This window comes from Anas platyrhynchos, chromosome 34 (assembly GCF_047663525.1).
Source record: "Anas platyrhynchos isolate ZD024472 breed Pekin duck chromosome 34, IASCAAS_PekinDuck_T2T, whole genome shotgun sequence".
Taxonomy (NCBI): Eukaryota; Metazoa; Chordata; class Aves; order Anseriformes; family Anatidae; genus Anas; species Anas platyrhynchos.
Window position 1 is genome coordinate 2,902,651 of NC_092622.1, and position 27,564 is coordinate 2,930,214.

The 27,564-nt window shown below is 70.5% G+C and overlaps 5 protein-coding genes across 11 annotated transcripts; 3 read left to right on the forward strand and 2 right to left on the reverse strand.

The window, feature by feature from the left end:
• The first annotated feature begins 771 nt into the window (after positions 1-771).
• On the forward strand, positions 772-3,624 carry INPP1 (inositol polyphosphate-1-phosphatase). The gene is made up of 6 exons (XM_038171680.2): positions 772-987; positions 1,676-1,881; positions 1,958-2,018; positions 2,107-2,307; positions 2,390-2,564; positions 2,671-3,624. The coding sequence occupies exons 2-6, from the start codon at positions 1,678-1,680 to the stop codon at positions 3,164-3,166; spliced, it is 1,137 nt and encodes a 378-aa protein (XP_038027608.2). The 5' UTR covers positions 772-987; positions 1,676-1,677; the 3' UTR covers positions 3,167-3,624.
• Positions 3,625-3,754: 130 nt separating this feature from the next.
• Positions 3,755-6,810, forward strand: CD63 (CD63 molecule). Its single transcript, XM_072031805.1, has 8 exons — positions 3,755-3,838; positions 4,048-4,121; positions 5,506-5,694; positions 5,792-5,866; positions 5,967-6,062; positions 6,148-6,291; positions 6,386-6,469; positions 6,569-6,810. The coding sequence occupies exons 2-8, from the start codon at positions 4,056-4,058 to the stop codon at positions 6,632-6,634; spliced, it is 720 nt and encodes a 239-aa protein (XP_071887906.1). The 5' UTR covers positions 3,755-3,838; positions 4,048-4,055; the 3' UTR covers positions 6,635-6,810.
• Positions 6,811-7,000: 190 nt separating this feature from the next.
• On the reverse strand, positions 7,001-10,043 carry RDH5 (retinol dehydrogenase 5). Its single transcript, XM_072031803.1, has 4 exons — positions 8,780-10,043; positions 7,722-7,980; positions 7,476-7,639; positions 7,001-7,285 (listed from the first exon to the last, which is right to left on the reverse strand). Exons 1-4 carry the CDS (start codon positions 9,207-9,209, stop codon positions 7,062-7,064), a joined length of 1,077 nt encoding a protein of 358 aa, XP_071887904.1. The 5' UTR covers positions 9,210-10,043; the 3' UTR covers positions 7,001-7,061.
• Positions 10,044-10,197: 154 nt separating this feature from the next.
• On the reverse strand, positions 10,198-12,449 carry BLOC1S1 (biogenesis of lysosomal organelles complex 1 subunit 1). The gene is made up of 4 exons (XM_072031809.1): positions 12,296-12,449; positions 11,973-12,045; positions 10,434-10,566; positions 10,198-10,341 (listed from the first exon to the last, which is right to left on the reverse strand). The coding sequence occupies exons 1-4, from the start codon at positions 12,384-12,386 to the stop codon at positions 10,231-10,233; spliced, it is 408 nt and encodes a 135-aa protein (XP_071887910.1). The 5' UTR covers positions 12,387-12,449; the 3' UTR covers positions 10,198-10,230.
• Positions 12,450-15,342: 2,893 nt separating this feature from the next.
• On the forward strand, positions 15,343-27,482 carry ITGA7 (integrin subunit alpha 7). 7 transcript variants are annotated; one of them, XM_072031789.1, is made up of 27 exons: positions 15,343-16,192; positions 17,697-17,824; positions 17,918-17,997; positions 18,104-18,359; positions 18,725-18,856; positions 18,988-19,107; positions 20,332-20,539; positions 20,686-20,879; positions 20,959-21,047; positions 21,135-21,262; positions 21,912-22,007; positions 22,092-22,153; positions 22,275-22,444; positions 23,027-23,218; positions 23,317-23,429; positions 23,525-23,723; positions 24,193-24,276; positions 24,357-24,436; positions 24,529-24,606; positions 24,686-24,788; positions 24,866-25,042; positions 25,120-25,212; positions 25,311-25,424; positions 25,504-25,602; positions 25,671-25,796; positions 26,022-26,177; positions 26,727-26,867. In XM_072031789.1, exons 1-26 carry the CDS (start codon positions 16,029-16,031, stop codon positions 26,136-26,138), a joined length of 3,402 nt encoding a protein of 1,133 aa, XP_071887890.1. In that variant the 5' UTR covers positions 15,343-16,028; the 3' UTR covers positions 26,139-26,177; positions 26,727-26,867. The 7 variants fall into 7 exon arrangements, with proteins under 7 accessions (XP_071887890.1, XP_071887894.1, XP_071887889.1 ...); XM_072031793.1 differs by lacking the exon at positions 18,988-19,107 and having other exon boundaries at positions 15,344-16,192; XM_072031788.1 differs by lacking the exon at positions 26,022-26,177 and having other exon boundaries at positions 15,345-16,192; positions 26,727-27,482.
• The last annotated feature ends 82 nt before the right edge of the window (positions 27,483-27,564 follow it).

Sequence of the window (27,564 nt, forward strand, 5' to 3'; positions counted from 1 at the left end):
CACCCCCCCTCCGCAACCGGCCCCGGGGCCGCGCCCCCGCCCCCTCCCCGCCCCCTCCCCGCCCGGTCCCGCACCGGGGAAGGGGGGCACGAACGGGAGTGGGGGGCGCATACCGGGACACCGGGACACCGGCCCCGGGCGGCCCCGGGCAGCGGCTCCCGGCACGGCTCACCCCGCCCGGTCCCGGGCAGCGCGGCGGCTCCCGGCGGGACCCCTCGGGGCGGGCGGGGCCCGGCCGCTCCCTCCCGGTGCCGGCCCCATCAGAACCATGGAGAGGGCAAGGGGGAGGCGCGGCCGCGCCCGGCGCCCCCTCCCCGAGCCCCCCCCAAAGTCCCCTCCCGGGCTGCCCCGGCCCCGACCCGCCCCGGGTCCCGCTCCCGGTGGGTGGCGGCGGCGCTCCCGGTGCGGGGCGAGCGGCCCCGGTCGCGGTCCCGGTCGCGGCCCCGCGGTCCCGGTTGCGCGGCGGCGGCGCGGCGCAGACGCATCCCGCCAGGGGGCGCGGCGGAGCCGCTCCGGAGCGGCCGCGTTCACACCGGCGCCGGTAAAACCGGAGCGCGGGCTCAGCGCCGGGCGGAGGGCGCCACCGCGCGGCCCGGGGGGGGAAACGGCCCCGCCGCACCCCCGGGGTTCGGAGCCTCCGTCCCCGGCGGGGTCGGGTCCAGGGGGGGGGGTCCCGGAGAGGCTGCGCCGCCGGTAGCGCCCCGCCGGGCGCCGTCCCCGGGGTTTCCCCGCGGCGATGACGTCACCGCCCGTCGTGACGTCATCATCCGGTGGGCGGCGCGGGGGGGAAGCGAACGGGAAGCGGAGGCGGCGGCGGCGGCGGCGCTGGGAAGCCCCCGGCGGGACCCCCCCCCCCCGCAGCACCGGGTCCCGCGCGGAGCCGCGGGGGTTAAGGCGGCGCCGTGACGTGTCCCGGTGGCCCCGCCCCGCCCCACGGCGCCGCCGAGCGGGGCCCCCCCGGAGGAGCGGAGAGCGGCACCGGGCCCGGTAACGGCAGCGGGAGGGGCGCGGGGGATCCCCGCGGGGGCACCGGGGAAAGGCTTCGGAACGGCGGGGGAGGGTCCCACGCGGGGGGGTCCCGGGACAGTGCCTCCCCCCCCTCCCCCCCCCCCCGGTGTCCGGGGGTGTCGCTGCGTGGCCCCTTCCCGCGGGGGGGTAACGGGGGGGGTCCGGGTGCGGCCCCGTTCACCCCGGGTGCAGCTGGGACCTGGCTGGGGGGGGCAGAGCCCCACGTCCATGACCCCATCCCCGTCCCCATCCCCATCCACGTCCCTGTTCCTGTCCTTGTCCCCTTCCCTGTCCCTGTTCCATGCTCGTCTCTGTCCCCATTCACATCCCTGTCCCCATCCCCGTCCCCATCCCTATTCGCGTCCTTGTCCCCTTCCCTGTCCCTGTTCCCATCCCTGTCCCTGTCCCCCTCCCCGTCCTCGTCCACGTCCCCATCCCCATGCCTGTGCCCGGCCACGTCCCCACCTCTGTGCCGTGGGTGCCTCTGGCTGCCACTCTCGTTAATTTTAGCCCGGTCCCCACCCTGGGGACACGCTGCCGGGCCAGGCAGGATGCGGCCCTGGGCACCCTGCAATTAGGGGCTGGGGATGTGTGGGGCCGTGCCTTGGGGGCACGCGGGGGACGGAGCGGGCCCGTGGTGGGCACCCGCTGAGCTCCACGTCCCCAGGCATGGCGGGGCTGCTGAAGGCCCTGGTGAGCGCCTCGGAGAAGGCGGCCGACATCGCCCGGCTGTGCCGGCACGAGGAGCCCCTCTTCCAGCTCCTGGTGGCCGAGAAGACGGGCGCCGACAAGAACCGGCGGTTCCTGCAGGACTTCAAGACGCTGGCGGACGTGCTGATCCAGGAGGTCATCAAGCACGACCTGGGCACGGAGGTAGGGGACGCGCCGGGGGGACGAGGGGGGGTTCCCCACACCGGATGGGGTGGCGCTGACCCCGATCTGCCCGCAGTTCCCCGAGCTGCAGGGCCACATCGGCGGCGAGGAGTCCAACGAGTTCACCAACGCCCAGGGTGAGTCGGGGGGCAGTGGGCACGGGACCCCCCCACCACCACCGCCACCACCCTCGAGCCCTCGGTGACGCCACCGTGGTGCCGGCAGGGGAGACGGTGGCGGTGCGGGTGTGCGGCACGGTCGGCGAGACTGCGGCGCTGCTGGGCTCCGTGCTGGCCCCCGAGCAGGCGGCAGCCGAGCTGCTGGCAGCCGCCGCGCACCGCGACGTGGTGCTGGGGGACACGGTGCTGGACGGGGTGGCCCTGAGCATCCCGCCCGGGGACCTGGCCATCTGGATAGACCCCATCGGTGAGAGAGGGGCACGGGGGTGGGCTGGGGACCCCCCCCCCGATCCGTGGCTGAGCACTGAGGGCTGCGGTTGCACCCTCAGACTCCACCAACGAGTACATTGGGGGGCGCGAGGACGTGGCCCCCGTCGACGGCATCTCCCCCGCGGGGCTGTGCTCGGCGCTGGTGCTCATCGGCGCCTACGACCGCCGCTCTGGCTGCCCCGTGCTGGGCGTCATCAACGAGCCCTTCTTCTGCCGTGACCCCCTCACCCACAGGTACCGGCCCACCAGGGGGGACACCGCGGACCCCCACCCCTGCCGCAGACGGACCCACACTGCGGGACGCGGCGTTGGGGCTCACCCCGTGTCCCCATCCCCGCAGGTGGCAGGGCCGGTACCACTGGGGCATCGCGTACCAGGACACCCGGCTGTGCTCGCTGAGCCCCCCGCCACCTCCGCGCCCCCCGCCCCGCGTGGTGCTGAGCCGGGCCGAGGGGCCGGGGGTGCGGGCAGCCCTGGACCCCCTCTGCGGTGGCCGCCTCCGCTTCGCCGCCGGCGCTGGCTACAAGATGCTGTGCGTCATCCTGGGGCTGGCGGACGCCTACGTCCTCTCCGAGGGCAGCACCTTCGCCTGGGACGCCTGCGCCCCCCACGCCATCCTGCGGGCGCTGGGGGGGGGCACGGTGGCCCTGGCAGAGGCCCTGCGGGCACGGCGGGTGGGTGACACCGGTCCCCCCCCTGAGCTGCTCTACAACCGCCCTGCGGAGGGGGTGGTGGGGGCCGAGCGCTGGGCGAACCGGGGGGGGCTGGTGGCCTACGTGCACCCCCAGCACCTGGAGGCCGTGCTGGGTGCGCTGGTGGCCGTGCCCGGGCTGTGAGACTGTGGGTGCGGGGGGGGCAGGGTGCAGGGCAGGGGGTGGCGGGGACCTGGGGTGGCCAGGGACCCTGGGGTGCAAGGCAGGGGACAGCGGGGACCAAGGAGCGCAGAGCGGTGCCACCAGGGTGGCCGGGACCCCAGAGTGCGGGACGTGGGGACAGTGGGGTCCCGGGGGGGGCAGCAGGGTGTAGGGTGGCCGGGACCCCAGGGCGTGGGGCAGCGAGGACCAAAGGGTTTGGGGATGTGACACTGGGGTGCTGGGGACCCCAGGGTGCAGGGTTTGGGGCGGTGGGGACAGGGGACAGCGGGGACCCGGTGCCACGGGGCGGTGACCGAGACCCCGGGGCAGGGGACAGCGGGGACCCCGGGGGGCTGCGGGACAGGGGGCGAGCTCGGGGGCCCCCCCCCCGGTGTCCTTGTCCCCGCGTGCTCATTAAAGGCTCCGTGTCCCGGCCCGTGCCCCCCCCCCCACCCCGTGTCTGTCCTGTCCCGGCGGCGCCGCTCGGGGCCGGGGGGCGCGGAGAGGGGTGGGGGCGGGACCGGGGGGGACCGGGGCGGGACCGGGCGGGGACCGGGGCGGGACCGGGCGGGGACCGGGGCGGGACCGGGGTTTCCTGTTGACTGGCGCCAGCCCCATCACATGATCGAGGGCGCACCGACGGCAGCGGCGCCGGTGAGCGCCCGGGGCGGGGGAGCGGCGGCGGCACCGGGAGCGGCACCGGGAGCGGCACCGGGAGGGGGGGGCGGTGGCACCGGGAGCGGAGCGGGGGAGCGGTCCCGGGAGGGGTGTTGGGGTCCCGGGGAGGGTCCCGGGTCGGTGGGGTTGGGGTCGGGGTCGGGGCACCGGGAGCGGGGCCGGTTGCGAGGTGCCGGTGCCCGCAGGACTCGCCATGGCGCTGGAGGGCGGCATGAAGTGCGTCAAGTTTCTGGTTTTCATCTTCAACTTCATCTTCTGGGTGAGTGCGGGGCCGGGGGGGGCGGGCAGGGAGCCGGGGGGGTGTGGGGGTACCGGGCACGGGGGGGGGTGTGGGGGGGATCTTCCCCACCGAGCCCCCTGAGGGGGCACCGAGCGGGACCCCGGCGGGCAGCAGCCGCCGCCCCCTCGTTGCGCTCCCCCCGTCCCATCCCCGAGAGCCCCCCCCTTGGGGTCACGGGCACCGGGAGGGGGTGTCGGGGGGGGCCCGGGCAGCGCCGTGGCCGTTCCGCCGTCGGTAGGCTCCAGGGGTAACGGGGCAGGGCCGGGCAGGCGCGCCCTGGGGGGGGCCGCCCAAAAACCGGGATCGGGCCGGGGTCACCCCCCCCCCCCCCGGGCACAACGGGGCTGGGGGGGGGGGGGGACGGGGGACACAGGGAATGTCCCCCCCCCACCGGGTGCTGCCTCCGGGCTGGGGTCCCCACGCGGGGTTTGGGGTTGTGGGGGGGAAAAAGGGGGGGGCAGAGCGCGGGTTTGGGGAAGTTTGGGGTGAGGAAAGAGGCACGAGGAGGCCAACGGCCGGCGGGGGCGGGGGGGGCACCTCCCGTTCCGTCCCGTCCCGGCCCCCCCCCGCCCCCCCCGCGGCCGGGGCTGACTCGTCCCGGTCCCACCCGGATCGCGCTGGGCTGAGTCACCCCGCGGGGCCGGGGGGGGGGGGGGCTCGGCCGTTTGCCAGCGGTGAAGAGTTTTTTGGGTTTTTTTGGGGGGGGGACACAGGCGCCAGCCCCCCCCGGACCCCGCGGCTCTGAGTGTTTGTGCAGCGGGCAGCGGGGCCGGCTCTGTTTACCCACACCCAGCGAGCAAACAGCGCCGGCGGCCGCGGGGGGGGGGCCGGGACTCGACCCCCCCCCTCGGCGGGGAAGCTGTGGCCGGGGGGGGCCCAGCTGGGGGGGACGGGACGGGGATGGAGCCGCTCCTGCTGCACTCTGCTCCAGAGAGGGGGGGGCACTCGCATGGCTCTGCCTGGGTCTTGGGGGGGGGGGGGGGAAATGGAGGAAGGGGGGGGCACAGGAACCAGCCCCGTGGCCACCCCCAGATCCGGCCGCGTCCCCCCCCCTCCCCGGCTGCGGAGCTGGCGTCAGGGCCCCCCCCTCCACCCCTCCAAGGCCTCCACCGTGGCCGGAAGCAGAGCTTCCGATAGCCGCCAACGCACCCCCCCGGGCTGTAGTGGCCCCCCCCTTAACCACTGATCCCTCCCCCCTTACCACTGAGCCCCCCCCCCCCCCCCAAGGGATGGGGTCCCCACCGCGGGCAGCCTCCAACCCCAGGGCGATGCTCGGCGGCACCGGACCCCCTTGAGGGCTCTGTGGGGGGGGTGGCAGGGCTCTGTGCCCCCCCCCAGCTATGTGTGTGTGTGCCCCCCCCAGGTATGCGGCGTGGCGCTGGTGGCCATCGGCATCTACGCGCAGGTGGCCCTCAATAAGGCGCTGGTGGTGGGCAGCGCCCCCGCCGCCAGCAGCCCCGTGGCCATCCTGGTGGTCGGCATCATCATCTTCTTCGTCTCCTTCTTCGGCTGCTGCGGCGCCTGGAAGGAGAGCTACTGCATGGTCACCACGGTGAGGGGGGGGTCTATGGGGGTGAGGGGTTGGGGGGGGGTCAAGGGTGGTCTTGAGGTCTTGACCCCCCCCCGTGTTGATTTCGCCCCCCCCGCAGTTCGCCGTCCTGCTCAGCATCATCTTCCTGGTGGAGATCGCCGCTGCCATCGCCGGCTACGTCTTCAAGGATAAGGTGGGGAGGGGGGCGTGGAGTTGCTGTTAGGTGCCCCCCCCTATCCCCAGCTGGGTCCTGACCCCCCCCCTCCCCCCATGGCTGTGTGCCCCCCCCCCAGGTCCGCTCGAAGCTGGAGGAGGGGCTGTGGGACACCATGCGCAAGTACGGGCAGGACCAGCCGCTGACCGAGGCGGTGGACAAGCTCCAGCAGGACGTGAGCAGCTCTTCCCCGTGGGCTTGCCCCCCCACACTTTATTTTATGCCCCCCCCATCTTATTTTCTGCCCCCCCCCTGCACAGTTCCACTGCTGCGGATCCAGCAACTACACGGACTGGAGCAGCATCGAGCAGTTCAGGGCCAACGACACCGTGCCCCATTCCTGCTGCCGCATCAACACCACCACCTGCAACGTGCACCCCACCCCCGCCACCGTCTACGAGAAGGTGAGGACCCCCCCCCGGCACTGCTCAGCCCCCCCCCCAGAAGGGGCTGCCAGCCCCTGAGCCCCCCCTTTCTGCTCCCCCCCCCCCTCCCCAGGGCTGCCTGCCGGCGATGGAAGCCTGGATGAAGAAGAACATCCTCATCGTGGCCGCCGTTGCGCTGGGCATTGCCTTCTTCGAGGTGGGTGTGGGGCTGGGACCCCCCCCCCACGATGTGTGTGAGTTGTGGGGACGGGGGGGGGGCACCGGGACCAACCCCCCCTGCCCTCTGCCTTCGCAGATCCTGGGCATCATCTTCACCTGCTGCCTGATGAAGGGCATCCGCAGCGGCTACGAGGTCATGTAGCCCCCGGCGTGGGCACCGCGGCCCCCACCTGGGGGGGGCTCCACGTGCCAAACGCCCCCCCTGCCCCCCCCCTTTCCCCATGGTGGGGGTCGCCGCCACCGGACTCCCCCTGCTGTGTGCCAACAAGGGCTGGGGGGGCAGCGCAGGGGGGTGAGGAAATAAAAAGCTTCCTTAAAGCTGTGGGGCTGGATTTGGGGGTAATGGGGGGGGGGGGCGATAACCCCTGGGTTGTGCCCCCCCCCCAGCAGCCGCCGCTGCCTCGTAAGGGTGCTGTAGGCCACCAGTAGGATGCTGTAGAGCACCAGTAGGGTGCCAGGAAGGAACTGGGAGGCACTGGGACAGCGGATCCAGCCAGGAAGGCGCAGCGCCACGGCGAGAGCTTTATTGGCGGCACGGGGGGTGGGGGGCACCGGCGAGGGGGGGTCACCTAGCGCTGGCTGTGCGCTGGTTTGGGCAGGATGAGGGCCAGGGCCAGGTCGACGATGCAGGCGGGCAGGTAGGAGGCGGGCAGCCAGAGCAGCTTGGCGTCCCAGCCCGCGCTGTAGCGGGTGCGGGGGTGCCGGGCGCCCAGCGCGTGCTCCATGCAGGCGGTCACCTTGCCCAGGTCCCCGTCGCAGATGAAGTTCATGATGAGCCGCTGCACCTTCAGGTCTGGGGGGGGGGGGGGAAATTTGGGATGGGGAAGGGGTTAGGGTCAGCCCCAGGTACACATCCCATGTGCTCCCCGGGGTCCCGTGTGCCCCCCAGGGTCCCGTGCACCCCCCGGGGTCCCGTGCGCTCTGGTGCGCCCCGGTGCACGGAGGTGCCCCCCGACCCGTGCCGTTGTCCGCCCCCTGCTCACACTTGTGGAAGAAATCCTCGCCGTAGCTGAGCCGCGTTTCGGGGGCCAGGCGCTCCCAGAGCCCCCGCAGGGCCGCCTCGATGCCCCCCAGGTCGGTGACGGCCGTCCTGAAGAAGCCGGGCTCCACGATGCTCACCTTCACCCCGAAGTGCCGCATGTCGCGCCTGCAGGCGACGCGGGTCCCCGTTAGGGGACCGGGACGGGTTTGGGGGCTGGGACTGTGGGGTGACGGGGTTGGGGACCCACCTGAGGCTGTCGGAGAAGGCCTCGATGCAGTATTTGGACAGGCAGTAGCCGCCGCCGTTGGCGGAGAGGCGGCCGAGGACACTGGAGGTGTTGACCACGCGGCCCCGCGCCCGTTTCAGCAGCGGCAGCAGCGCCAGCGTCACCTCGATGGCCCCGAATGTGTTGACATCCAGCACCCGCCTGTAGTCCTCGATCCGCATCCACTCCGTGGGGCCGATGGGGTTGGCCACCCCCGCGTTGTTCACCAGCCCAAAAAGCCCTGGGGGGGTGTGTGTGGGGGGGATAGGGGTGGCTGTAGCAGGGCCCCCCCAGCCTTGCCCCATAGCAGCCCTGCAGGACCCCAGCTCCTGGACCAGCTCTCGTGCTCCCCCCCCCCCGGTGCTTCACAGCCCCCCCGTCCTTCTTTAGGGCACCCTGGGGGAGGGCAGCTGGGTTCTGCCCCGCTGCCCCCAAATGCCCCATGTCAGAGCCCCCGCTGCAACCCTGTCCTGCCCCATAGCACCTCTCCACCCCCCCAGCCTGCCCTATAACACCAGATCTCCCCACCCCATAACACCAACCCAGGACCCCCTTATCCTCCCCTCTAACACCTCAGCAGCTCTCCCTGCCCCATAACACCCCTCCAGAACCCCCCATCCTGCCCTATAAGACTTTACCAGCTTTCCCTTCCCTCTAACACCCCCCAGGCCCCCCCAGCCTGCCCTATAAAACCTTACCAGCTCTCCCTGCCCCCATAACACCCCACCAGGACCCCCTTATCCTCCCCCATAACACCTTACCAGCTCTCCCTACCCCATAACAACCCCCCAGGACTCCCCCAGCCTGCCCTATAACACCCGCCAGACCCACCTACCCTCCCCTATAACATCTTACCAACTCTCCCTGCCCCGTAACCCGCCCCCCCCAGGCCCTCCCATCCTCCCCTATAACAGCTTACCAGCTCTCCCTGCCCCATTACACCCCACTAGGACCCCCTTATCCTCCCCTATAACACCTCAGCGGCTCTCCCTGCCCCATAACACCCCCCCGTTACCCCCCAAACCCCCCCCCATCCTCACCTTTTTCGCCCACCTCCTCCCGCACCCACTCTGCGGCGCGCTGGATGCTGTCGGAGCGGGTGACGTCCAGCAGGGTGGTGCGGAGGTGCCCGGCGCAGCCCCGCTGCAACCCCTCGGCCCCTTTTGGGGTCAGGCAAGCTGCCAGCACCCGGTAGCCCCTCCGGGCCAGCCGCCGGGCCAGAAGGTTGCCGAAACCGCTGTCGCAGCCGGTGATGAAGACGTGCTTGTCCTGCACACTCGGCAGCCGCCGCCGGTCCCGCAGCAGCCAGCCCAGCGCCCAGGCCAGCGCCGCCAGCAAGAGGAACGGCCACATGGTGGGGAGGGACGGGGGGGGGGCCTGTGGGGAACCCCCCCAACCCCACCCCAGCTCAATGGCTGCACCCCGGGGCCAGGCACAGGCTCCCAAAGCTGTGCCCCCCCCCCCCTCCATCAAACCGCTCCCCGGGTGCCCTGCCCCGTGCCATGGGGTCAGAGCCCCCCCCAAATTGCAAAGGGGGGTGCTGGGGGTTCGGGCTCGGTGCCCACCCCATGTCCCAGTGCCCTGGGGTACATGGGGGGGGTCCCTGCCCTGCTGCCCCCCCCCAATGCTCTAAGTGACCTCCCCCCGAGGTTGTAGCATGACAGGGATTAGCTGGGTGCAGGGGGTCAGCACTTGGCCGTGATCTGGGGGGGGGGTCCCAGCTGCTCCTCCCACCCCAACTCAGCCCCAGCCCACAGCAGGGACACCCCCGCACCCCCCCCCCCGCTCCCAACCCACAAAGAGGGGCCCCTCATGCCCTGTCTGTGTCCTGTTCCCCCCCCCTAAATAGAAGCCCTATGGGGCTGTGCCCCCCCCCCAGCCCTATTTATGGGGGTTTTGTGGTGCCACACTGCCCCCCTCCCCCCAAAAAAAAACCTCTCTATAGGGTTGGGACAGGGGGGTCCAGGGTGCCCCCCCAAGGCAGGAGCCCCCCCACAAAGTGCCCTATGGGGTCAGGGGGAGCAGCCAGCAGCCACCCTGGGTCCCCAGCACCTGGGGGGGGGGCAGACAGAGGCTGAGCTGCCCCACGGGGGGGGGAGACACGGGGGGGGCACCTACCTTTGGGGGCAGAGGGCTCCAGGCACAGCGGCAGCAGCAGCGACAGCGCTGGTCTGAGCCGGGGGGGGCGGCTGCAGCCGCTCCTCCCCTGGGGCTTGGGGCCAAAGCCGGTGCCTGGGGGCCCCATGGGGGCCTGGAGGGGTTGTGGAGGGGGGGGGGGACAGGACCCGCTGCCACCCCCCCATCCCTCAGGGATTAGCGCCCCGAAGGCGCCTTTTGTCCGGAGAAAAAGGGGCCTCAGAGCCGGGTTTAGCCTTAAAGAGGATGAGGGGGCTTAGGGGGGGCAGCCGGGGCCGCGCCGCCCCTCGCTGCGGCTTTATTCGGTGTTTTTTTTTTTGGGGGGGGGGGCACACCCCCGGGGGGGGGGAGTTGCTCAGGAGCAGGCGGGCTGCAGCTGCCCCTTGTAGACGTACTCCAGCGCCGTGGCGATGGTGCGCATGTCCAGCTCGATGCTGCGCGCCCAGTTCTCCACGTCGCCGATCTCCTGTTGATGGGGGGGGGGTGTAAAAAACAAGGGGGGGGTCAGGGTGCTGCTGGAGGGGGTTGGGGGGGTCCCGGGGGGGGTCCCGCACCCACCTTGAGGGCCTGGTTGAAGTTCTCCACCATGGTGATCCACTGCCCCGTCTGCTTGGCGAACTGCGCCGCCTGCGCCTGCAGCGTCTTCACCTCCTGGTCCAGCTTGCGTTGGTTGACGTAGGCCTGGGCCACCCTATGGGGGGGTGGGGGGCACGGGGGGGGGGATTTGGGGTCGGGGTTAATGGGGGTCAACAGGGGGTGATGGGGGTCAATGGGGGATATGGGGGGAATGGGGGGTTAATGGGGGGGTTAATGGGGGTCAATGGGGGGGTTAATGGGGGATATGGGGGTCAATGGGGGGGTTAATGTGGATGGGGGTGATATGGGGGTCAACGGGGGGTGATGGGGGATATGGGGGTAATGGGGGTGTTAATGGGGGGTAATGGGGTCAATGGGGGGATTAATGGGGGGTGAAGGGGGATATGCAGGTCAACAGGGGGTGAGGGGGTTTAATGGGGGGTGACGGGATATGGGGGTAATGGGGGTCAATGGGGGTTAATGGGGGTCAATGGGGGGTGATAGGGGATATGGGGGTAATGGGGTCAACGGGGGGGTTAATGGGGGGGTTAACAGGGGTCAATGGGGGTGATAGGGGATATGGAGGTAATGGGGGGGTTAAGGGGAGGTGAGGGGGGATATGGGGGTAATGGGGTCAATGGGGGGATTAATGTGGGGTGAGGGGGGATATGGAAGTCAACAGGGTGAGGGGGGTTATGGGGGTAATGGGGGTCAATGGGGGGTGACGGGTGATATGGGGTAATGGGGGTTAATGGGGATAACGGGGGATGAGGGGGAATATGGAGGTCAACAGGGTGAGGGGGTTAATGGGGGGTGATGAGATATGCAGATAATGAGGGATATGGGGGTAATGGGGGTCAACAGGGGGTGATAGGGGATATGGGGGTAATGGAGGGGTTAATGGGGGTGAGGGGTGATATGGGGGTCAATGAAAGGTGAGGGGGATATGGGGTTAATGGGGGTCAACAGGGGGGTTAATGGGCATCAATGGGGGGTGATAGGTGATATGGGGTTAACAGGGGGGTTAATTGGGGGTGAGGGGGGATAAGGGGGTAATAGGGGTCAATTGGGGAGTGGGGGGGTTAATGAGGGGGTGAGGGGTGATATGGAGTCAACGGGGGGGACATTGGGGTCAAGAGGGGGTGAGGGGGGATATGGGGTAATGGGGGGTTAATGGGGATCAATGGGGGGTGACGGGGGTTAATGGGGGGTGATGTGGGGGGTTAATAGGGGTCAATAGGGGGGCGATGGGTGATACGGGGGTCAAAGAGGGAGGGGGGTTAATCGGGGAGCAATGGGTGATATGGGGTAACGGGGGTCGGGGGGGTTAACGGGGGGTGATTGGGGGTAATGGGGGGGTGAGGGGGGGTAATGGGGGGCAAGGGGGTTAATGGGGGGTGATGGAGGTTAAAGGGGGGATGACGTCATGATGGGAGGGGGATGGGGGGGCGGTGGGGGTTGATGGGGGTGATGGGGGGGCTGTTCCCGGGTTGGGGGGTCCCGGGGTGCCCCCGCGCTCACCCCACGTTCAGGTGATCCACCAGGGCCTCCGTCAGGCGCGTGGCGGCGGCGATGGCCTCCCTGCGGCGCCGCTCTGCGGGAAAGCGACGTCAGCGCCGTGACGTCAGCGCCACGCCGCCTGACGTCACGCCCGCGCGGCGGTGACGTCACGCCCCGCTTCCCTCCCCTCCAGCCGCGCGAACCCCCCCCCCCCCCCCCCCTTCCGCGATTGGCAGCGCCGCGGGCCAATGGGGCGGCGCGGCTGGCGGCGCGGCCGGCCAATGGGCGCGCGGCGCGGTGGGGGGGTGGGGGGTGGGCGGGGCGGTTGCCGTGGTAACGCTCACCCTGCAGCTCGCGCCGCTCGCCCTGCCGCGCCTGGTGCTCCCGCAGCAGCCGGGACAGCATGGCGGCCCCCCGTGCGTCGCCCTGCGTCATGACGTCACCGCCGCCCCGCCCCGCCGCGGGGCATGACGGGAGCGGGGAGGAGTTGAGGGGAGGGGGGCGGGGGCCTGGGGGGGGCGCTATAGGGGGCTGGGGGGGGCTCTATAGGGGGCTATAGGGGGCTGGGGGGTCCCATAGGGACCCAAGGGGGGCTATAGGGGGCCGGGGGGGGGGCTATAGGGGCGGGGGGGGCTCTATAGGGTGCTGGGGGGTCTCTATAGGGTGCTGGGGGGTCCTATAGGGACCCAAGGAGCGCTATAGGGGGCTATAGGGACCCGAGGAGCGCTATATGGGCTGGGGGGGCTCTATAGGGGGCTATAGGCGGCTGGGGGGGGCTATAGGGACCCAAGGAGCGCTATAGGGGCTGGGGGGGGCTCTATAGGGGTCTTGGGGGGGGCTATAGGGGCTCTATAGGGGGCTATAGGGGGCTGGAGGGGGGCTATAGGGACACAAGGAGCGCTATAGGGGCTCTATAGGGGGCTGGGGGGTCCTATAGGGACCCAAGGAGCGCTATAGGGTCCGGGGGGCTCTATAGGGGGCTATAGGGGGGCGCTGTAGGGGCCAAGGAGCACTATAGGGGGCTGATGGGGAACTATAGGGGTCTTACTGGGTGCTGTAGGGGCCCAGGTGGGTGCTATAGGGGCACAAGGAGTGCTATGGGGGCGTGGGGGGGGGCGTTATAGGGGGTTGGGGGTCCTATAGGGACACAAGGAGTGCTATAGGGGCCGGGAGGGGCGCTATAGGGGTCTGATGGGGCCCTATAGGGGCTCCGGGGGTGCTACAGGGAGCTGGTGGGGTGCTAGAGGGACCCAAGGAGCGTTATAGGGGCGGGGGGGGGACGCTGTAGGGGGGTGGGGCGGGGTTATAGGGACCCAAGGAGCGCTATAGGGACGGGGGGGCGCTATAAGGGCCTGGTGGGGCCCTATATGGGGCTGATGGGGCGCTATAGGGGTTTTATTGGGTGTTGTAGGGGCACAGGTGGGTGCTATAGGGGCCCAGGGAGCGCTATAGGGGTGTGCGGGGGGCATAGCACCCTAGAGGGCGCTATAGGGGCCTGATTGGGCCCTATAAAGGCCAAGGAGTGCTATAGGGAGCTGGTGGGCTGCTATAGGGGCCCAAGGAGCACTATAGGGGGCTGAAGGGGCCCTATAGGAGCCAAGGAGCACTATAGGGGCCGGGCGGGGGGGCGCTATAGGGGCCGAGGGGGTGCTATAGAGAGCTGATGGGGTGTTATAGGGACCCAAGGAGCGCTATAGGGACCGGGGAGGAGGCGCTATAGGAACCCAAGGAGCACTATAGGGGTCTAATGGGGCACTGTAGGGGCCCAAGGGGTGCTCTAGGGTCCCAAGGAGCGCTATAGGGGTGTGGAGGGGGCATAGCACCCTAGAGGGTGCTATAGGGGCCTGATGGGGCCCTATAGAGTCTGAGGGGGTGCTATAGGGCCCAAGGGGCACTACAGGGGTCTGACTGGGCTCTTTAGGGGCCCCTATAGCACCCCTTGGGCCCAAGGAGCCTATAGGGGTTGGGGTGGGGCATCGGGACCTGGGCTGGGCTGTGGGGACTCACAGGGGCCTGGGGTGGGGGCTGTGGGGTCCCAAGTGGAGGCCTGGGGGGCCCGTAGTGGCCATAGGGGTCTGGCTGAGGGGGGGGGGCTACACGGACCCATAGGGGCTGGGGGCACTGTAGGGGCCTGGCTGAGAGCCTGGGGGGGGCTGAGGGAGCCTGGCTGGGTGCGGGGGGGCAGAAAAGGGCCCCTGGGGGTCTCTTCCTCCTCCTCCCTCCTCCTCCTCCTCCTCCTCCTCTTTCTCCTGCAGTGGTGGCCGGGGCTGGCAGAAGCCAGGGGTGGGCAGGGGGCCAGGGGGGCACTGATGCAGAGCAGCCCTGTTCCCAATCCCATTAATGTTCCCGTTCCCATTCCCACTCCCATTAACGTTCCCGTTCCCATTAATGTTCCCATTCCCACTCCCATTAACATTCCTATTCCCATTCCCATTAATGTTCCCGTTCCATTAACATTCCCGTTCCCAATCCCATTAATGTTCCCAATCCCATTAATGTTCCCAATCCCATTAATATTCCTGTTCCCATTCCCATTAACGTTCCCATTCCCATTAACATTCCTGTTCCCATTCCCGTTCCCATTCCCATGAACGTTCCCATTCCATTAATGTTCCCATTCCCATTAATGTTCCTGTTCCCATTAACATTCCTGTTCCCGTTCCCATTAATGTTCCTGTTCCCATTTCCATTAACGTTCCCATTCCCATTAATGTTCCCATTCCCATGAACATTCCTGTTCCCGTTCCCATTAACATTCCTCTTCCCATTCCTTTTCCCATTCCCCTTCCCATTCTCTGCCCTCCTCGGGACGTGGCCTCCTCGTTCCCACGGTGGCCGGGCCATCGGGAGGGGATTTGGAGGCTCGGGGGGGGGCCCTGGATGGCAGCCAGGAGTTGTGGGGCGGGGGGGTCCTTCCCCCACCTCACCCCCGGGCCAGCAGTGAGGAGGAGGAGGAGGAGGAGGAAGAAGAGGTCAGTGCAGCTCCCGCAGGGCCGAGCAGCGCGGCCAACTCCCAGCCATCTCCGCGGGCCTGGGGGGGGAGCGGCGATGGTTAAAAATAGCCCCCGGGGCTGGAAAATATGACTGCCCCCCCCGGGCTGCTGCGGGGGCGCGGGGCTGCTCGCTCCTGGGGGGCCTGGCCCCACTGCGCACCCCCTGCCCGCTTCCAACCCCCCCCCAGGTCCTGCTGCTGCTGTCAGAGGGGGGGTGCCCCCCACCCAGGGGTGCCCCCCACCCAGGGGGGGGCAAAGTGGGGGGGTGCCGGGGTGCGGTGTAACGGGGTAGGCTGTGATGTGGAGGGTAAAAAGGGGGGGGGCGTGCGGTGTGATGTGGGGTGCTGGGCGATGTGGGGTGCCGTGTAGGGCGATTTGGGGTGCTGAGCACTGCACTGGGGGGGTCCCAGCCCCCCCCCCCCCATGCGGCCGGGGGCTGTGTCCCGGGGCCGTGTCCCAGTGCAGGGTCCCGGTGCAGGGTCCCGGTGAGCCATCCCCGTGCGATGTCACCGCTCTGTGTCACCGCGGTGTGTCATCGCCGTGTGTCCCCGTGCTGTGTCACCGCTCCGTGCCCACTGCAGCAGCCCCACGCGGTGTCACGGCAGCGTGTCCCCGTGGGGGTGTCCCCGTGGGGTGTCCCCGTGCCGTGTCCCCGTGCCGTGTCCCCACGGTGTCCCCACGGTGTGTCCCGGTGCCGTGTCCCCGTGCAGTGTCCCAGCCCTGTCCCCAAGCTGTGTCCCCGTGCGGTGTCCCCGCAGCGTGTCCCTGTCCCCCTGCAGTGTCCCCCCGCCGTGTCACCGCGCTGCGTCCCCCCCCCGGTGCTCCCCGTTGCGCCCTCCCGGTGCTGCAGCATCCCCGCGGCGCGTCCCCGCGCGCTCTCCCGGTGCCACCGGGCACTGTCCCAGCGCTGTCCCCGTGCCGTGTGTCCCCCCCCCCCCTCCCCTTTTGCCTGTCACTCGCCGCGGGGCGGGGGCCGCGCTGGCCGCCAGCCGGGTCCGCAGGGGCGGGGGGCGGACCGGAGCGGCGGGGAGCGGCCGGCGAGGAACGGCCGGGAGCGGCGGGGAGCGGCGGGGAGCGGGGCGCCATGGCGGGGCCGCGGTGGCTGCCCTGGCTGTGGCTGTCCCTGCTGGGCAGCGCCGCCTTCAACCTGGACGCGGGCAGCACCCTGCTGAAGGACGGCGCCAAGGGCAGCCTCTTCGGTTTCTCGGTGGCCCTGCACCGGCAGCTCAGCCCCGAGCCGGCCAGCTGGTGAGCGCCCGGGGGGGGGGGGTTGCGCCCCGGGGACCCCCCACTCCCATTCCCCATCCCCGCTTCCAGCAGCCCCGGGGGCATTCGGAGGGAAGCGGGGTGCTGGGAGGGAGCCCCGGGGTGCTGGGGAGGGGGGATGGGGATGGGGTGGGGGGGACGCGCGCGTTCGGCCGCCGGACCCCCCCTCCAGCCCCAGCCCCGTCCCCGCCGCCTCCGCGCCCCGCTCGGTGCCGAGCCGCCGGACGCCCACCCGCGTGCCAGGGGAGCCGCCGGCCCCGGGGGGGTGCACGAAGGCGAGGAGCCGAGCGGGGGGAGCCCCGGGGGTCCCGCAGCCTCCCTGGGTGTCCCCCTGTCTCCCCACCCCTCGCCCGGTGCGCCCCCGGTCGGGGCCGGCGGCGCCAGCGCGGTGGCGCCGGTGGGAGCCGCTCGGCCCCCGCTGCCGCCCTCTCGACATTCCTGGCGCCGCCGGGCCCTCGGTGCGCCCTGCCCGGTGGCCGAGCTCCCGGCAGGTGCTTGGGGAGCTGCTGGCATCGTGCTGCGCTCCGCGGCACCGGGAACGGGGCACGGCACCAGCACCGGGAACTGGGCACGGCACCGGCACTGGGTGCCGGGCACAGCACCAGGAGCCAGGCATGGCACTGGGAACCGGGCATGGCACTGGCACCGGGAGCTGGGCACTGGGCACAGCACCGGGAACCGGGCATGGCACTGGGAACCGGGCACGGAGCACTGGCACTGGGAACTGGGCATGGCACTGGGCACAGCACGGACATGGCACCACGCATGGCACAGGGCATGGCACCGGGCACTGGGCATGGCACGGGCACGGCGCCGGCCATGGCACCAGCACCGGTGTCCCCCTGCTTGTCCCCTCCGGTCCCCCCAGCCCCAGCATCTCCCGGGGCAGCCTCAGCCCCGAGCTCCTTACTTGGAGCCTTGGCCCGGGCACGCCGGGCACTGCCCGGGTTGGGGGGCCGCGCCCGTGCCTGCTCCTGGCTCCCTCCTTTTTTGGGCATGTTGCTGCCGAGTTATTTTGAGTGAATTCCAGTTTATTTTTACCAGCTCTGCCTCTCCGTCCCCTCCCGGGGCTCCTTTGTGTCTTGAGGCCACCATCCCCTGGGGACAGGCCGGGGGGGTGCCCCATGGCCACAGGGGAGCCGCCACCTCCGCGCTCCTCAGGGCACAGCGGGACGGGGCTGAGACCCCTCCCCACGGGACGTGGGGGGGTCGGGGGGGGTCAGGGGGATGGGACCAGGGGGGTCCGGGGTGCTCCGAGGCCTGGGAAGGGCCGTGCTGGGGCCGTGGCACCGAGCTGGGCACACGCGGTGCCTGCAGCCGTGAAATTGGGGTGGGAGCGCAGGGACAGCTGCGCGGGGGCGGCGGGCAGGGGGCCGCGGCGAGGGGGGCTTGGGGGGGGCGAGCGTGCAAAGCTGGCAGTGCTGGGAGGGGGGGGGGCACACATCCACACGCCCGTGCCCTGACGGGGGGCTCCCCGTCCCCACAGGCTGCTGGTGGGGGCCCCCCTGGCGCCGGCGCTGCCCAGCCAAGCCGCCAACCGCACCGGGGGGCTCTTCGCCTGCCCGCTGACCCCCGAGCTCTCCGACTGCTGGCGGGTGCCCATCGACGAGGGAGGTGAGGTGCTCGGCCCCCCCCCCGCTGGGGGCAGAGGGGATGGGGGGGACGGGGATGATGGTGCTGACGCTGCCCCCCCCCAAACCCTCCCAGTTGACCTGCAGAGAGAGAGCAAAGAGAACCAGTGGCTGGGGGTGAGCGTGAAGAGCCAGGGCGCCGGCGGCAAGATCGTGGTGAGCACCCGGCGAGGGGGGGCATGGGGACGAGGCGGGGGGACACCGGTGGGGAGCGGGGAGGTGTCGGGGGTGCCTCCTGACGCCCCCCCCCCCGTGCTCGCAGACCTGCGCCCACCTGTACGAGGCGCGGAACCGGGTGCGGCAGCCCCTGGAGACGCGGGACGTGATCGGGCGCTGCTTCGTGCTGAGCCAGGACCTGCGGGTGCGCGACGAGCTGGACGGCGGCGAGTGGAAATTCTGCGAGGGGCGGCCGCAGGGCCACGACCGCTTCGGCTTCTGCCAGCAGGGCCTGGCCGCCGCCTTCAGCCCCGACCAGCACTACATCCTCTTCGGGGCCCCCGGCACCTACAACTGGAAGGGTGAGCGTGGGCAGGCGCCCGGGGGGGTGTGCGGGTGCGAGCGCAGCGATGGGCGCACGTGGGGTGCGTGTCCACGTGGGGTGGGTTTGCACACACGAGCTGGGGTGCGTGCACGTGTGTGTGCGTGTGGTTGGGGGGTGCACGTGTGGGTGCTGGGTGAGCCGTGGAGCCGTGTGCGTGCGCACGGCCGCGTGTCCGTGCTGCGGGATGCCCAATGGGGGCAGGACCCCCCCCGTGCCCGCAGCGCCGCGGGGCAGCCGACATCTCCAGCGCCCCTCTTGTCCCCGTGCAGCAGGATGGTCCCTGGGAGGGTCCCCCCCCCGGGAGGGTCCCCCAGCCCCTCTGACCCCTCCTCGGTTTGGCAGGGAACCTGCGCGTGGAGCTGCTTAACCAGAGCTCCCTCGACCCGCTGCGCTACGACGACGGCCCCTACGAAGCGGGGGGCGAGAAGGACCAGGACCCCTCGCTCATCCCCGTGCCCGCCAACAGCTACCTGGGTACGGGCACGGCGGAGCCCGGCGCGGCGTGGGGAGCCCCCTGGTCCCCCCCAGCCCGGCTCCAGCCTGCCCCGACCCCGACGCCCTCCCTGACCCCCCCCTCTCTTTCTCTCTCGGCCCGCCGGGCGCAGGTTTGTTGTTTGTGACAAACGTTGATAGCTCAGACCCCGACCAGCTGGTCTACAAAAGCCCCGACCCCAACGAGAAGGTGCCCGGCGCGGCCGGCGACGTGCCCCAGAATAGCTACTTGGGTTCGTACGCGGCACCGCCGCGTCCCCGTGTGCCACCCCCTTGGAGCCACCCCCCCCCCCTCCCCGTGTGCCACCCCCCCGGAGCCGTGTCGTGTCGGTGTCCCCCCCCCCCCCTCCCCGTGTCTGTGCAGAGCAGAGGAGAGCGGAGCTGCTGCAGCCTCTGGGCACGCACACGCAGACACACGCGTGTGCACGCACCCAGCTCGCTTTGCACCCCCCCACACACACCCTGTGCATCCCCCCCCCCCGCACACCCAGGCGTGCACACACAGCCCCTTGCACACCCAACCCTGCACACAGGCTGTGACCTGCCCCCCTGCCCTGTGCCACCCCCCACAAAGCCCCCGGGACCCTTTTGGGTCCATGCGGTGCCTGTGCCCCCCCCCCCCAGCTCCCCCCATCTCCATGCCCTGACTGTGGCCGTGTGTCCTGTCGCTGTGCCGGGGTTGTGGTGGGGGCACCGCCAGGCTTGGGGGGGGGACACTGGGTGTTGGGGGGGGATTCCAGGGGGTCCCAACTGAGTGCTGAGCCTGGCGTGCCCCCCCCGCACCCCAGGTCCCTGTGCTTTTCCCTCCGGTGATGTTTCTGCATGGGGGGGTGCATGGGGGGTGCATGGGGGCTGCATCCTGCTGGGTGCCTGGGGGCTGGGGGGGCTGTGGCAGGGCTGGGGGGGCTGGGCACGGGCTGGGCTGTGCTGCTGGGGGGGGGTCGGGTGCTGCCACTGCTGCATGGGGCTGGGGGTGGGGGGTCCCCAAGGCCCTGGGGGCTCTGCATCCGCTGGGGAGGGAGATCTGGGCGCTCCAGGTCTTGCTGCTCTGCCCCCAAAATCTTCCTTTCTCTCCCCAAAATCTTCCCTTCTGGCCATGCGGGGAAGGGAGGGGGCTGGTCCTCACCCCCCCCTCGCTTTCCCCCAGAGCTGGAAGAGGACCTAGGACGCCCCACCTCTGCCACCCCCCCCCCCAAGTACAGACTATATGGAGCACAGAGCAGGGAAATTGAGGCACGAGCCGAGCAGGACCCCCCCCAAACCCCATCCCCATCCCCGTGCCCCCCACCCCAAAGCACCAGGACCCCCAGCCACGCAGGGAGCCGAGCAGAGAGAGAGAGAGACGGAGACGGACAGAGGGCACCGGGTGGGGCACGGCGATGGGGGCCGGGTACAAATCAACCCCCCCGACCCCCCAAAAATAATAATAAAACCCAAAAAACCGCCCCCACCCGCAGGTTTCTCGGTGGACTCGGGCGCGGGCCTGACGCGGCGGCAGGAGCTGAGCTTCGTGAGCGGCGCCCCCCGCGCCAACCACACGGGCGCCGTCCTCATCCTGCGCCGCGACAGCGCCCAGCGCCTGGTGCCCGAGGCTGTGCTGCGGGGCGAGCAGCTCACCTCCGCCTTCGGCTACGCCCTGGCCGTGCTGGACCTCAACAGCGACGGGTGAGGCTGGTGGGGGGGGGGGCACCAAGGGGTGGGGGGCACCCACGGTGCCCACGGTGCCCACGGTGCCCGCGGTGCCGGGGATCCGCGGTGCCGCCGTGCGCGGTGGTCCCAAGAAGGGGGTGACGCGGTGGCCGTGCCCGCAGCTGGATGGACCTGGTGGTGGGGGCCCCCCACTTCTTTGAGCGCAAGGAGGAGATCGGGGGGGCCGCCTACGTCTACATCAACCCCGCGGGGCACTGGGACGCCGCCGCCCCCCTGCGCCTCAACGGCACCCGCGGCTCCATGTTCGGCATCGCCCTGGGCGCTGCCGGGGACCTCAACCAGGACGGCTTCGAGGGTGAGGGGCGCTGGGGGGGGGGGCTCTGGGGTCCCCGGGTGCTGCTGTGTCCCCCCCCTCACCGCTTCTTCCCCCCCAGATCTGGCCGTGGGAGCCCCCTTTGATGGCGCTGGCAAGGTTTACATCTACCACGGCAGCAACCTGGGCATCGTGGCCAAGCCGGCGCAGGTGAGGGATGGGGGTCGGGGGGGGGGGGAAGTTCCCCAGTGCCCCCCCGCTGCCGGTTCCCAGCGTCACAGCCGTCCTTGTCCCCAGGTCCTGGACGGGGAGGGTGTGGGGGTGACGGCCTTCGGGTACGCGCTCTCGGGGGGGCTGGACGTGGATGGGAACCTCTACCCCGACCTGCTCGTGGGCTCCCTCTCTGACACCGTGGTGCTGTACAGGTGAGCGCCCACCACGGGCACCCCCAGCCCCAAACAGGGCACCCAAATCCCCAAGCATCCCCTGATCCCAAACAGCCCCTATCCCCGAGCATCCCCTGTCCCTGAGCAACTCCTGATCCCGATCATCCCATAAACCTGAGCATCCCGTAACCCCGAGTATCCCCTAATCCTGAGCATCCCCTGATCCCAAGGACCCCGTAACCCTGAGCATTCCCCATCCTTGCACATCCCCTAACGCCAAGCATCCCCTAACCCCAAGGGTCCCCTAACCCCAAACATCCCCCATCCTTGTGCATCCCCTAACCCCAAGCATCACCTGATCCTAAGCACCCCATAACCCTGAGCATCCCCCATCCCTGTGCATCTCCTAACCCTGAGCATCCCCCATCCCTGCACATCCCCTAACCCCAAGGATCCCCTAACCCCAAGCACCCCATAACCCCAACCATCCCCCATCCCTGCGCATCCCCTAACCCACAGCATCCCCTGTCCCTAAGCATCATCCCCCATCCCCAGCTCCCCCCACGCCCCCACCTCAGGCTCCCCCCATCCCTTGGCACAGCCGGGGGGTCCCGTGCAGGGGCTGCGCACTTTGGGGGTGCCCCCGGTGGGTCCCATCCCGACACCACCGTGCTCCCCCCCCCCGCAGGGCTCGCCCCGTGGTGCACGTCTCCAGGAACGTCTCCCTGGTTCCCCCCAACATCGACCTGGAGCAGAGCAACTGCCAGCACCAGGAGGGCGTCTGGTGGGTGCCACGTGGCCGGGGAGGGGGCGAGGGGGGTGTCGGGGCCCCCCCATCTCACCCCACTTCTGCCCCACGCCCCCATAGCGTGGACGTCCGAGCCTGCTTCAGCTACACGGCCAGCCCGGCCAGCTACAGCCCCCCCCTCGGTGAGTGGGGACGGGTGGAGGGGCTGGGGGGGTCCTGGGGGGGCTGCGTGTCCCCCACAGAGGGGATGGGACCCCTGTGGGGTGATGGGGACCCCGGCATGGCCCCGTCCCTCTGCCCCAGTGCTGGAATACGTCTTCGATGCCGACACGGAGCGGCGGCGGCTGGGCCATGCCCCCCGCGTCACCTTCCTCGGCCGCCGGCCCTCGGACCCCGAGCACCAGTTCTCCCACACCGTGGAGCTGCCCCGGCAGCACGCCCGCGCCTGCGTCAAAGCCACCTTCCAGCTCCAGGTGGCTCCCTGTCCCCGTCCCTGTCCCCATCAATGTCCCCGTCCCTGTCCCCATCAATGTCCCCGTCCATGTCCCTGTTCCTGTCCTTGTCCCCATTGTGTCCCTGTCCCGTCCTCGTCACCAAATCCGTCCCATTCACAAACCCGTCTCCATCCCTGTCCTGCTCCTGTCCCCATCCGTGTCCCTTCCCCTTCCCTGTCCTCATCCCTGTGCCAACTCTGCCCCATCCCTGTCCTCCTTCCCATCCCTGTCCCCAAACTTGTTCCATCCGTGCCGTCTCCATCCCATCCCTGTCCCCGTTCCCACGCCTGTGCCATCCCCATCCCATCCTCATCCTTTTCCCATCCCCATCCCTGTGCCATCCCTGTCCCTGTCCTCATCCCTGTCCCATCCTTTTCCCATCCCTGTCCCCAACCCATCCTCATCCCTGTGCCATCCTTGTTCCATCCTCATCCCTGTCCCACCCCTGTGCCATCCCTGTGCCATCCCTGTCCTTGTCCTCATCCCTGTCCCATCCCTGTCCCACCCCCGTCCCCATTCCCTGTCCCCCCTCTCCCTCACCCTCTCTCTCACTGTCCCCAGGACAGTATCCGTGACAAGCTGCGCCCCATCGCTGTCACCCTCGCCTACGGCATCCAGGGGGCCGGGGTGGCACAGCACAGCCGGGGGGCCACACGGCACAGCCGGGGGGCGACGCGGCACAGCCGGGGGGCCGCCCTGCCCCCCCTGTCCCCCGTGCTCAGCCCCCAGCAGCCCAGCAGCCAGCGCACCGAGGTGAGGAGCCGTCCTGCTCGGGGCCAGCTTGATGGGGGGGGGGGTTCTGCCTCCCTCGAGGTGTCCCCGAGCCTGCTGTGTGTGTCCCCCCCCCGCAGGTTCACTTTCTGAAGCAGGGCTGCGGGGACGACAAAATCTGCCAGAGCAACCTGCAGCTGCACTTCCAGTTCTGCGCCCGCCTGGGGGACGCCGATTTCGTGCCCCTGCCCAGGTGGGCGTCCCCCCCACCCCACACATCCTCACCCCACGGGGTGGAGCGGACGCCCGGCGGGGGCTCATTGGGCCTTTTGTCCCCCCACCCCCCAGGGGTGAGGACGGCACTGCCATCTTCGCCATGAGCGACCAGAAGGACGTGGCCCTGGAGATCCACGTCACCAACCTGCCCTCGGACCCCGCGGAGCCGCAGCGGGACGGGGACGATGCCCACGAGGCCGTGCTCACCGCCACCTTCCCCGAGGAGCTGCCCTACTCCGCCGTGCGCCCCTATGACGGCCGGCCACCCTCGGTGCGGCAGGGGATGGGTGGGGGGTGAGGGAGGGGGGATTTGGGGGTGCGGAGCCATGGGGATGGACCTGGGGGGCGCAGGGATGCAGAGGGATGGGGATGGGCCTGAGGGTGCTGAGGGGGTGGGATGGGGATGGATGCGGGGGGAGTTTTGGGGGGCTGGGGTTTGGGGTGGGGCTGGTCCCAGAGGTGCTGGGGTTTGGGACGGGGCTGGTCCTTGGGGATGCTGGGGTTTGGGGTGGGGCTGGTCCCAGAGGTGCTGGGGTTTGGGACGGGGCTGGTCCTTGGGGATGCTGGGGTTTGGGGTGGGGCTGGTCCCAGAGGTGCTGGGGTTTGGGACGGGGCTGGTCCCAAAGGTGCTGGGGTTTGGGGTGGGGCTGGTCCCAGAGGTGCTGGGGTTTGGGGTGGTTTGGTTCCGGGGGTTTGGGGATGGGGAGTGCCCGCAGCAGGTCCCCACTCTCTGTCCCCAGGACAAGCCGGTGGTTTGCCTCGCCAACCAGAACGGCTCGCAGGTGGAGTGCGAGCTGGGGAACCCCCTGAAACGCGGAGCCCAGGTGGGCGCAGCTCCCTGAACCCCCCCCCACAACAACCCGCCCCGGGACCCCCGGCCCCAACCCTCGCCCTGTGCCCCCAGGTGCGTTTCTACCTCATCCTCAGCACCCTGGGCATCACCCTCCAGACCACGGACCTGGCGGTGGAGCTGGCCCTGTCCACGTGAGCTGGGGAGGGTGGCGGGGGCTCTGCAGGTGGCGTGGGGGGGGGCTCAGAGCGATGTCCCCCCCCCACGACCCCCATAATTTCCCCAGGATCAGCGAGCAGCCGGGGCTGGAGCCGGTGGTGGCTCGGGCGCGCGTGGTCATCGAGCTGCCTCTCTCAGTGACGGGGTGAGTGGCAGCGGGGTGGGTGCTGGGCCCCCCCCCTCCTCTCCACATCCCCCTGACCCCCCCCACTGTGTCCCCGCAGCGTGGCCGTGCCCCCCCGGCTCTTTTTCGGCGGGGTGGTGCGGGGCGAGAGCGCGGTGCGGCGGGAGAGCCAAGTGGGCAGCGCCGTGCGCTTCGAGGTGACGGTGAGTCTGGGGGGCTTTGGGGGGGGGTTTCAGCCGTGCCCCCCGACCCCCCCCCATTCACACCCCATCCCATGCAGGTCTCCAACCGGGGCCAGTCGCTGAAGACGCTGGGCTCGGCCTTCCTCACGCTGCAGTGGCCCCACGAGATCAGCAATGGGAAGTGGCTGCTGTACCCGCTGCAGCTGGAGCTGGCGGCGGCACCGGGGCTGCGGGCGTCCTGCAGCCCTGCTGCCAACCCACTGCAGCTGGCCCTGGTACGGCGGGGGGGTGGAGTGGGATGGTGGGCGGGGGGGGGGCTGTCCCCTCTCCATGCCAGTCCTTTGTCCCCCAGGAGCCGCCAGGGGACACTGAGCTCGCCGAAGCGCCCGCCGCGGGGTCCTGGCGGGTGCCAGCGCCCGCAGAAAGGAAAAAGAACGTGACACTGGTGAGCGGGGCTGGGGTGCTCCTGCTATCGGGGTGCTCCCAGTCCTGGGGTGGTCCCGGGGTGCGTGGCCACGCTGTGACCCCCCCCTGTCCCCCCAGGACTGTGCCCAGGGCACCGCGCGCTGCCTGGCGTTCCGCTGCCCGCTGCACAGCTTCGAGCGCGCCGCCGTGCTCACCGCCCGCGGGCGGCTCTGGAACAGCACCTTCCTGGAGGTAAAAAGGGAACGGGGACGGGGATGGGGACGGGGATGGGGACAAGGACAAGCCCTGTCCCGTGGTGTCCCCGCTGCAGGAGTTCCTGGCCGTCACCTCGGTGGAGCTGATCGTGCGTGCCAGCGTCTCGGTGACCTCCTCCATCAAGAACCTGGTGCTGAAGGACGCCTCCACGCAGGTCTGACCCCACGCCCCCAGCACCCGGCGCCCTCCCCGCCACCCCCTGACCCACGCTGCCGTCCCCAGATCCCCGTCACCATCTACTTGGACCCCGGTGTGGCGGTGGCCGGCGGCGTGCCCTGGTGGGTCATCCTCCTGGCCGTGCTGGCCGGCATCCTCGTCCTGGCCCTGCTGGTCTTCATCCTCTGGAAGGTGAGCGAGGGGGACGGGGTCCCTGCGGCAGGATGTGTCCCCTCCCCGTGGCACGGGGTGCTCTGAGGGTGCCGTGCCGTGCTGGACCACCCTGGCCGTGCCGTGCTGCCCCTACCGTGTCATGCCACGCCGTGCTGCTGGGCCACTGCTGCGCCGTGCCATGCCATGACCAGTGCCGTGCCACGCTGTGCCGTGCCCAGCCTCACCTTCTCACTTCCTCCCCAGTGCGGCTTCTTCAAGCGGAGCAGCCAAACCTCCCGCTACACCACTAATTATTACCGGGCCCGCCGGAGGCTGCAGCCCTCCGAGGCGGACAAGCAGGCTCTGGAGGGCCAGCGGTAACGCGGGGCCGGCTCCCCGGGCCGGCAGCAGCCAGCACGGGTGCGCACGGGCGCACAGCCCCCCCTGCACGGGTGTGCGAAGGAGTGCGGTGTGCCCAGGCGGGGGGATGAGGGCTTGCGGTGTCTGCATGCAGCTGTGAGAGGGATTGGAGCAGTGGGGCGGGCAGAAAGAGGGTTTGCAGTGTCCGGGCAGCAGGGAGCGAGGGTTTGCAGTGCTGCTGCGTGGTTGTGCAAGGGTTTGCAGTGCTGGTGCACGAGTGTATGAGGATTTGCAGGGCGGGCGTGTGGCTGTGCGAGGGTTTGCAGCACCAAATGCAGGTTTGCAGCGGCGGGGTGGCAGGGCAGGAGCCTGCAGTGCTGCTGGTGCATGGCCGTGCCAGGGTTTGCAGTGCTGAGCCAGCCCGTGCCGTGCTGGCACGCAGATGTGCGAGGGTTTGCAGCGCCGCTGCAACGTGCGTGCCCCCGCGGTGACATCTGGGGGGAGCGCAGAGCTGTGAGCACGTGGAGCCGGACCCGATGCCGCCTGGCTGCCCGAGCCACAGCCAGGCGCTGCCCCCAGCCCCCGGGGCTGACCCCCTGCTCCCTGCAGCTCGGTTTCTTCCGCCGGGCACGCTACGCGCCGCCGGCCGTGCCGCAGTACCACGCCGTCAAGATCCCGCGGGAGGAGCGGCAGCAGTACCGCGAGGAGAAGATGGGCACCATCCAGAGGAAGGAGTGGGCTGTGAACTGGAGCGAGGCCAGCGACGGGCACGTCACCCCCAGCTCGGCGTAGCCCTGGGGCTGCCGACCCCAGCGGGGGGACGCGGGACACGGAGCCCCCCCCGGCCCTGCTGGCCGTGCCCCAAAAAAGGACCCTCTGGCAACGCGTGGGGACACGCACGTGTGTGTGGCAGCGCTCGCCTGCCTCGGCCAGGCACACCCAGAACTGCTCGCAGTGGGACAGGGGCCCCGGGGACGGCTCCGCTGCAGGCTGTGGCTTGTCCCCAGGGGGATGGATTGTCCCCAAGGGGACAGCTCGGCCCTAGAGGGATGGCCCCATCCTGTGAGGGGCTGGCTGGTCCCTAGGGGATGGCTTTATCCCTAGAGGGATGGCTCATCCCCAAGGGGCTGGCTTGTCCCCAGAGGAATAACTTGTCCCCAGAGTGTTGGCTTGTCCCCAAGGGATGGCTCATCCCCAGGGGCTGGCGTGTCCCCAAGGGGCTGCCTCGTCCCCAGGCCCCCTCAGCCCCCTGGGCCCAGCCGGACCCCTCAGCGCCCCCTCCTACGAGGCCGCCCCTGCCCCCGGGGCCTGCCCAGCGCCCAGCGTCGCCCGATGCCCCCCAATAAACGGAGCAGCCCCCCCCGACCCCGCCCCGTGTCGTCCCTTCGAGCCCCCCCCCGGGTCCCCCCGCCGGGGTTCGGGGGTCCCAGGTCCCAGCAGGGAGCGG